This window comes from Bactrocera latifrons, unplaced genomic scaffold (assembly GCF_001853355.1).
Source record: "Bactrocera latifrons isolate USDA-ARS-PBARC rearing strain unplaced genomic scaffold, ASM185335v1 scaffold_37, whole genome shotgun sequence".
NCBI classification, from domain to species: Eukaryota; Metazoa; Arthropoda; class Insecta; order Diptera; family Tephritidae; genus Bactrocera; species Bactrocera latifrons.
The window spans coordinates 396,201-406,033 of record NW_017537012.1 but is presented as its reverse complement, the minus strand read 5'-3'; the positions used below and the strand labels follow the sequence as shown (position 1 = coordinate 406,033).

Here is a 9,833-nt window from a genome sequence, read left to right as displayed (position 1 = left end):
ATTTTTTATTACAGAATTTGTGGCGTAAGCAGCAGCAAAATCCAGATTTTTAATAAAAATTGGTAAGTGAATATACGTAACTTTTATACATTATTTAACATTAAATAGCTGCTTTCCAATGTACCACTACTCGCTCTCTGATATTATGATTATTATTATATWTTTTTTTTGTTTTCACTCCATTTTCCCACAATGTTTATTTTTAATTTTATGAGCAAAATATACATTAAAGAAAACGTGGCAGCAACATACATATTTCTGCACAAACTATTCAACATTTATGTACGTACATATGTATGATGTAATACAATAAGTTAACACACAAAAAACAAAAAAAAAAAAAAAAACCGCAGTATACACACGGTTATACATATGTTTGCATGCATACGAATGCACATACACTTAAGTTAACTGTTAGATGCTGAGGGTGGTGCCATACCRCCCTTCCTCGTATGTCTGACGTTTCAAGCTTGTCGCAGCTGTTGCGCTTCCGCCTTTCTGTGGCKTGCCATGAGCTGCATTCCGCTTATTACAAACCAAGCTTTATTTTTATTTAATTTTTTCAGTTTGCACTTTTTTTGCACATTTTTTATTTATTTTCAATTTAGCGCTTATATTTACTTTATATTTTTCATATGCTCATTGGGTACTCTACTACTGATTACATTTCAATCTCCACCACAATTCTACTTCTTATAGCGCTTTCGCCGTTTCACATATGCATTTTGCCCATTTGGCTGAAACCACAGACAACTGTTGAACTCTGAACTTCTGATGCGACTTAGGAAAGTGAATCGAGAAGCACTGCTGTACACGCTGCTGCATGCAACTAAGTTAAATAGTAGTTTCACGTAAATGCGAGTGCAAGTGCACTTATCTTTGTATGAATGTGCCGCTCGTTTGCATACGACTTGTTATAGGCTGGTGGCTCACGTTTCCAGCTACAAGTTAGACCTTTAATTATATTAGACGCAAACAAATGCAGTAGCTTTGACTGCCTGGTGGGTAGGTAATCACTACTCATTGGCCTATTTACCCGAAGTCATGACTTTGTTGACAGCGTTGACATTTCTACTGTACCGCAAGCAATCTGATTACGATTTAGCAGTGCACGAAGTAACGGAGAAAAAGAAGTGCGGTGTTGGAAAGTGCATTAATTAGTTATATTCGTAAAATTTACAAAGTCAGTGCAGGTATATGCTTTGAAATATACGGTTTGAGGAGTTGAGGTGTTATTCTTAGACGTAAGATATTGCAAACTGAATGGATTTTCAACGTATATTAGTAACTTTTAGTATGGGAGTGCTCTTCTTCTTCTTCATTGGCGTAGACATCGCTTTCGCGGCTATAGCCAAGCTTACAATTGKAWATTCCAMGTGTAGCCAAGTCYTTCTCCAYCTGGTMTTTCCAACGGAGTGGAGATYTTCCGCTTCCTCTGCTTCCCTCGSCGRGKACTGCGTCGAATATTCTAAGAGTTGGAGTGTTTTCATYCATTCGGATGGCATGACCTAGCCAGCGTASCCGATGAAATYGCTGAATTATATACAATTCATCTTCCATCGACTTTTTMGATTTCCCTATACTCAATATAGATAGGCGGATTAGCTGAAATCGACTTAGGCTAAAAGAACTTCGTCGATACTTCTCTTCATTCATACTTTTTCGTATCAGATCGYATTTGTCCTTATAAGAACTTAGTGGTCTCCGCCGCAGCTATCTGCTCCAAAACCTGACCGAACCTAATATTTTTCCTCAAATTTGAGAATCAATAGTTTTTTCTTGCACCAGAGACTAAATTTTTCCAATTCCAAATTTGGCAATCAACGAATTTTTCTAGATCGGGCGTCTAAATTATTCGCTCATCGAAAGTCGCCATTACATTTTTGAGTAGCCAACTTTCTTTTCTAACTTTTCTCCTTTTATTTGCTCCCTGGCTGTCAGCAGGTTCCCTAGGAGCACTATTTACTCACAAATGAACTTATATACATACATATGCCACAATGTTGCAGATTTACAATAAAACTATATCGTTGACGAACACCAGATCCACCTCTCAAGTATTTGCTAATTAATAGTCAAACTGGCAGCTTTTTTATTTAGAAACTTATGTCAACTATTACACGATTTCTTGGCATGTTTAGACATTTAATTGACRCTAAGCTTTATTTGACTTATGTGTGTACTGCTCGTCTGATCAGATTTATGACTTTGCTTTGGAAAAGTTTTACGATTCACATTTGTTGCTAATGAAGAACAAACAGGACGCGCAACATTGTTGCAAGTAGGAATTAAATACAAATTGACATACGAAATAATGCAAATTAACACGTTTTCAAAACAGCTGGGTTCGTAGGATATATTTTTTTAAGCTAACGTAGACGCTTTTGTACATTGGACAGCTAACTTAYCGGTCGGCTATGGCAATTAGCTGAGCTAAGCACTTACAGAAGCTTGCATATAGTACCGTTATCGTTTTGTCTTAGTCAAAACATGAGTTGTGGCTCAAGCACGCTACAAGTTGCTGGGTGCGCTCTTGGACATTCCAGCATGACGTGACATAATTTCACGCAAATATGACAATATCAAAACGCGCAATGAGGACGCGCTGCAATAAAGCAAGCTTGCAATGCGGCGCAGCAACATTAAACTTTATTGCTCGCTCTGCGACATTGTATGCATTTGCGTGCTCATTGCTTATTACTTGCGCGATTGTGAATGACAAAATCGTATTTAATGCTAAATGACAGGTCGCTGCTCATGACGCATGCGTAAGTGGCCGAACAAGTGCAGGCGTTTAGCCGAGTCGTGCAAATCGCTGGTGGCTTACGCTTCGCGCATACTATTTGCTTCGTCTACAATGACACATTGCTGGCAGACACTTGCAGATAGCGACAACAAACTCCGTCAAGCCACCTAAAGCGCATTGTGGCGYGGCTGCAAAAATTGTCGGCGTCCACTACCCGTGAATACGCTGAAAGCGGACCAAGACGCGTTACATGCACATTTATTTGATTTTTTTGTGAGCCTGCGCGTTGACCGAACGCCAAACGTCAACAGTAATGACGTTATCGACGTAGCTTGGCGCAGCGCCTCATTCATAATGATGTTATTACTCGTCGGCCTGCCAAATGGCACGCTGTTGACAGTTGCTTAGCTTAAATTCTAATAATCTAATGTCTTAGGYTTGCCTGTGCTCGMTTGGTTGTAGGCYGACATGCGTGCAAATGTGCGTGCGACAAATGGCGAGCACGCGTGCGTGGGTGGATAATCGTTGCGCTGTCAATTGGCGYATTCGCAGACAATTAGACGTTTGCTTGACAGCCACTTGGCTGYGAATTGATTGTTATTTATGTAATCGTTTGTTAGCTGCTTGCTGCTTGTAATTTGTATAGTTCACGGCTGCTGAAGACGTGTCTTGGCAGCAGGATGCGTTCAGTAGTTGGTTTTGACAAAGCGTTTAAATGRCTGAAATAAAATGTGTAGTTTGTGTGATTTTTCGCAATGTCGAACAATACTCGTCTGGCAGAATACACATTTAGGCAAAGCCATAATAATAATTACTATAATTTCGCTGACAATTCGACTTTAAATATAATACGAGGCTATTATTGCTGTCAGTTTAGTGGTAGTTTTATAAATCCGTTCAAAATTATAATATTAGAAGAGCTTAGGAAGTAGTAGCTGGTACTCCAATGACTCGAGATCGCACGTGCATTGTTATATGTAGTGCTTTATCAAGACATAGAAGTGGAGAACTTCTGTCTTCAAACTTATAAATTAGTATAACGCTTAATAGCCAATACAAATTTGCACAGATATTTAATTTATATTACAACCAGTTCTACTAAGTCTTGACCTGCCAAACGCGGGATAGTCAAGAGCGTTGAGTTATTTCCAAATCATCTTCATCCATACAGCTTCTGCAGATGGCGCATCAGACTTACTGCCTGGACGAAAACAGGGAAATGGCCTGTTTAAAACCCCAGAAATAGGGATGGGTCAGGCTTACTGAGGGCAATGAGATCATTAGACCTACTGCAATCGATCATTGGTCAAATGGCTTTTCGGCAGCGCATGTACCGATGGGGGCCCGGCGCTGTCCAAGCTACCGCGTGKGCCAATTATGTACTGCTAAAAGAAGTGTCGCTATTGAGCGATAGTTTAGTGGCCCTTAAGGCCAGCTCAGCGGCTGAATATCTAGGTGTCACGTAACAAGAGTGTAGGCGTGAATGAACTACCAGACGAGTTTGCGCGCTGTAGCTGCTTCTATAATATTAGGACCGAAACCCTGCATTATGATTGGTCTCCATACCAGAGCTCTCTGGAAGGAGGAGAAGGTGAGCAGGCAAAGTATTGCGGTGCGGTGTCAAGGGCTATGAATATTTGTATCTGAACAGGAACCACATGGTATCAGCAGCACCCAGCTGTATATAGGAATTCATTGGTGWACTGTTTCTATGTGAGTTGTTATGACAGAGGGGAGAGTCCCAGGTCGCGGTACAAACAACCTCTATTTATTTCTTTTATATTTTAAGAACAGCTATGGTTCTGAACACGAACCCGTCGTTGGCTAGCTAGTTAGTAGTTCAAAATGGTTTTTCTTTGATAATGGTAGTTCCTTGTTTTATAATACATTTTGCTCCACTAACAACACTTTTTTGGAATACTCATTTGGTGCGCGTTTGCAATCACAGCTTTGTTTATGAGTTACCTTGGTTATAAAGTATGGGCTCAGCATCCATTAGTGGTTCTTAGTCTAAGCCCAATGCGCTTCCTGCGCACACCAATCCTTTGACAACTTTACCAAACAACTTACCATACGGTAGTGCCATGTAAGCTTATCTTATCTGACAATTTTTGCTCCTTGAAGTACATTTGGCATCGAAAATCTTATGGAGTTCAGTAAAAAACTAAAGTCCTACTTCATTGACTCGTTACGTCTAAGATGACAGTTTCTGTTATGGCATTCTAGCCAAATATATTTCACTACAGTGTCAACGCCACGGTCCAAACGCATTCAGAGATTAAATCTTTCTGCTTTACACGGCGACCATGTCGCTGGAGACCAGAGATTTGTATCAGTGAAATTTCTATCCATAACCAAAGCATRCCACACACAACGGCTAACATAACTGTATRTTTGTATACAACTTTATGCTTGTAAAGCTGTAAAACTGACTATAGCTGAATCCTAACTGATCGTTTATATCAGTGAAACAAATAATTAACTCGTTTGCTCGCTACAATTAAATCGATTTATTGCATTGCCTTAATTTGAAAATAAAAATAGAARAAGCACGCTTTGCGTGGACACAGCACAGATATGCCAGACCAGCTACTGGTCGCAACACTGCCGACGATTTCATTGCAAGAAAATGCGGATGGCGACAAGCGCTCAGCTGGCAACACCGACAATTACGGTTTTAATCGCCAACTATTGATGCTGTTACTTTGCCACTATTTGCAATTGTCGATGCTCTTTTTCTGCACACATGTACCTGCTGTAGCGCTGGTGTTACAGTGGCAGCCACGGCGGTTAAGGCCTCAATTGCGCATGCGCACACTACGTGGACGAAGTGTCGCTTCGAAATAATTACACTTTGTTCAAGTGACAAAAGCTGGCAACTACAGACACGCCTGATGCGAGCGATAGCTGTTGCTGTACAAGCAACAGCAATCGTGCCACAAAAACGGCTGCACTTACAGCACAGATAACCACATATGAGTTCATATGATCTAATCGGCTGATCGCTTTGCTGTTAACGTAAAATGAAAATCCATTCTTGGGTGCGCGCGCTATGTGGCTAACAACAAACCTTACAGGTACATCCGCAAGCCGTCAGTCAGGCAGTCAGGCGCGCAGAAAGACAGATTTTTATACGCTCACATTCGTTTATGGCGCGTAACAGCATTCCATGCGCTTAATAGATTTTTCGCAGACATACCTTAGCACCAAAATGTTGGGTGCTTCTTTGTGCCGCTCCACTACTGAGGCGTGGCAATTACTATCTGTTGCTCCCAGTCATCTATGTATGTGTGTGTGTTGTCCGCGCATGACTGGCGTGTTGGCGAAAAGTTTATTGTGCATTGGCCTTAGAACATGCCAACTGTAGCCATAACCAAGCAAATAACAAGTCAAGCAGCCGCATACACATGGGCGCGGAGTGCGCATGCGCATTGCTTTCATTGCTCTGCATTCATAATATTAAATTCTATGCAATTGAATTGGTTTGCATTGCAATGCAACAAATCAACTAAACTGGAGTGAAGCGAAGTGAAGTGAACTTCACTGAAATGTTGGTATAAATATATGCTAGGGTGATTCTCATGGGAGGAAAAAAGTTATAAGAAGAGATTCCTTGGAGCTGAAACCGTATTACAATACTACTAAGAATACTACTGAGTAGCAGATCAATTGAAAAGTCCCCGAACTACAATAGTAAAGCAATTTTTTTTGTTAAAATCCATTTTTTTTTATTCAACATAGTTCTCTTCAAGCATGATAATCTGATTACAGTGAGCCTCCAACCTTTCGATACCATTTTYATAGTACGATTTGTTCTTTACTTCAAAATAGGTCTTAGTTTGGGCGATTACATTTTCATGTGATGAAATTTTCTTCCCAGCGAGCGTTCTTTTGAGTTATGAGAACATAAAGTAGTCACTAGGGGCCCGACCTGCAGAATGGGTTAGTTGCGGAAGCTAAGCGAATCTCAGATCATGAAATTTTCATCCATCGTTTTAACTTACACACTTTTTTCTTCATATGCGGTTTTTCGGTGATTTCGTGCTTCAAACAAGTTGAGTTTGAAAATAAATCGTTCCTTATATAACACCTGTGAAGAACCCACTTAATGCATGCGGGACAGCAGTTGCTGCACTTAATACCCTCATACTGAATGGCTTTTGTAACCCCATCGTTCGTTCGGGCTTGCTACTTCTCTGTTGGTCGTGTCTTTTTTTAATTCCTTTTGCCTTTTTTAAATGCTAAACCGATTATTGATTGTGTTTGCGATAATGCTGCAAAATTTCTATAAACCAGAGTGTTCGAATTATTACCGGAAATTGTTTTCGATCGCATCTACGTGTAATCTGCGTCACAGCGTCAGTTTCCGAGCTATCTGTGWACATGGCAGACATATRTGTAACAGCTTGATTTTGATAGCATGTGGTCATTAGGCTGCAATAAAGATGGAATTGTATAGTTATGCTTCTTGCTAGTTTRTGATTGCATAATTCTTCGTCGGCCCATAAATAATGTGTTGCTTAACTAGAATTTTTAGTTCTGCATATATTTGTCGTGAAGTGGATATAATTTGTAAGACTTATATGTATGAACGTYAAAATTGTAGCATGTCATATTAGACACTGAGAAAAATAAATTTACTTGGGCTTCGGTACCGCGTTTTGTGGTTAGAATAGAGTATATGAAGTTGATACYTGGTTGCTCAGTATCATTTCGGGATAGTTCATGGTTAAAGAAACTGACAAAGCCAGACAGTTTATGCAAGAACTCATTATTTTTTTGGTAAACTTGGTTTGAAGACGTCAGAGTTTGAAAATAACTTGAAACCCGATTCGTCTTGAGTAATTTATAAAAGATTTAGACTTTGATAGGACTTTAGGAATCTGTTAATTAACTAGTTGAGGWATAAGAAGCTCTGCTATCTACGTTTCTCAGAGTAACTTCAGTTGCATTCTCATTTCGGGATAGAACACGGATAAATCTTTCAGAAACTAACGAATTGCCTATCGGTCTATCTTCAGATCTCTCTCGACTAGGGCGAACTTGCTTTATATAGAAATCTTAATCCGTTAATAGCAATAAGGATCTCTACATGGGTGTTATTCGAAATTTCGTTTCAGCATTACCAACAATATCCTTAGTGTGATGTTAACTGCTTAAAAAGACTTCATTGAAATGCAAAGAATACATTTGATGAATTTTTAAATATTTTTATTGATGCTAATTCACTTAAAAATGTTAGCATAAAAAATTAAATAAAAGTAAAAATAAAAAAAAATCGAAAACAAACAAAAAACGAAAATAAAAAATCAAACTAAAACATTAATAATATCACAATTCACGCCTCTACCACGCCTGCAGTTGAGCAGGAGCCGCAATGGCATATTGTTGCAGRTACGGGGAAGCGACAAAGTACTGTGGCGTGGCGAGAGTTGCAACGGCAGGAGCGGCAGTTTGTGCAGCCAATGCGGATAATTGAGCGGGTTTCGCGTTAGCTTCAGCAGGCGCGGCGGCAGACATCTCCTGGCTAGCAGGTTTAGCTGTGGCCGCTACAGCTGGTGTAGGAGCTGGCGCTGGTGCTGCAGCAGCGGCCGCTAGAAACGTTGTTGGCTGATAGTAGGCGGCAGTGAGAGGATGTACGAAACCAACTGCGGTAGCTGGATAATAGAATACATTAGTGGCGGGTGTAGGAGCGGCCGCCGCTGGTGTGGTCTTCTTAACTTCGGTTACTTCAATATCTGTAGCGACCTCAGCTTCTTCTTCACGTTCCTCGCGTTGCTGCTCGGGTTGTTCGGCGGTGAGATGTTCTGATTTCACAGCACTAGTAAGACGCTCGGCTTGCGGTTCCTCTGCAGCTGCTGGTGGTTCGTAAGCGCGTTGAGGCGCTTGTGCGAYGGCAAACTGCTGACGCTGGCGCGTGTAGGCTACAGAGTTATCAGCGGGTGCGCCATACAGACGCGCTGGTGCTGTGGGTTCAAAGTTTTGTCGGGAGTTCCGTTGTGGACGTGATTGCTGTGCTGTTGCCGCGGAAAATTGTTGACGAGAGAAAGAGAAAYGCTGGCGACTTGCTTGAGCCGCACGGAAACGCGAGGGCGCATCATACAATGTATTCGGTGCGTCGATGTGATCGCCATTGGAGCCTAGACTCGGTGTAGCATCCAAATCGAAACCACTAACTTCTGGTTGAGGTGGTAGCGGCTCRGGTTGAGATTGSGGTAGTGGTTCCGGTTGAGGTTGCGGCTGAGGTTGAGGTTCRTTCTGCGCATCAGGTTGGAACTGTGGTTGATCTTGTGGACGTGGTTGTGATTGCGCGAAAGAATGTGGTCTCTCGCCTTCCCCTCCATTTGGARAGAAYTGTTGTTTGTCGGGTGTGGGAAATTCGAAAGGTTGGCGTGGTCGATAACCTGCGGCGGGGTAAGGTGCCGGAMTGAGTTCTTGACGYTGTAGGCGTGTAGTTAAACGTCCRAAGCGATTGTAGCTCAGCGATGAGAYGTCAGCACTGGCRAAAGTGCCGCATAGTGCAATGCTCATAGCAGCAAATATGTAAAATTGTGGCATCATTGTGGTGATTATCCTGCGTTGCTGGTAGTTTATATGGTGATACGTACTCGATTATCCGTTAGGCGGTTTATACCGACAGCGGTGGCGATTTACACGCGTCTAATGAGTGATTGATACTGTTGACTCTTTCAAAAAATGCGTTTGTTTTATATACCGCGCACTTTGGGGGTCACACTGACCGTAAGGCGCTGGAGAAAATTTGTAATTCTACCAACGTGCCGTTGCGGTGACAGTGTTGGGAAGAGCGTACTGCCCGAAGGCGTCTTTACATCAAGAGCAGAGCGTGGGAGGTGCCGGTGCGGGTGCACGTAGACGGTTTGCGTTTGGTCTAAGGCGCTTGCGCTGTTCCATGCCACCACCCCGCTATATCATGTGCACGTTCGTTTTTGCATTCGTAATCTCATTCGCATTCGCATTCATTGACCTTGACCACATACCGCGCTGTAAGCGGCGCGAGCGTCCACTTATTTTTATGCTAATCTGTCACTTGGACGTCCGTTCGTTTGTTTGCTTCGGCTTGTCCTTG

At 41.8% G+C, this 9,833-nt stretch overlaps 1 protein-coding gene across 1 annotated transcript; it reads right to left on the bottom strand.

The window, feature by feature from the left end:
• Positions 1 to 8,092: 8,092 nt before the first annotated feature.
• LOC108971933 (pollen-specific leucine-rich repeat extensin-like protein 1) lies at positions 8,093 to 9,307 on the bottom strand. The gene has a single exon (XM_018938289.1). It carries the CDS (start codon positions 9,305 to 9,307, stop codon positions 8,093 to 8,095), a length of 1,215 nt encoding a protein of 404 aa, XP_018793834.1.
• Positions 9,308 to 9,833: the final 526 nt, after the last annotated feature.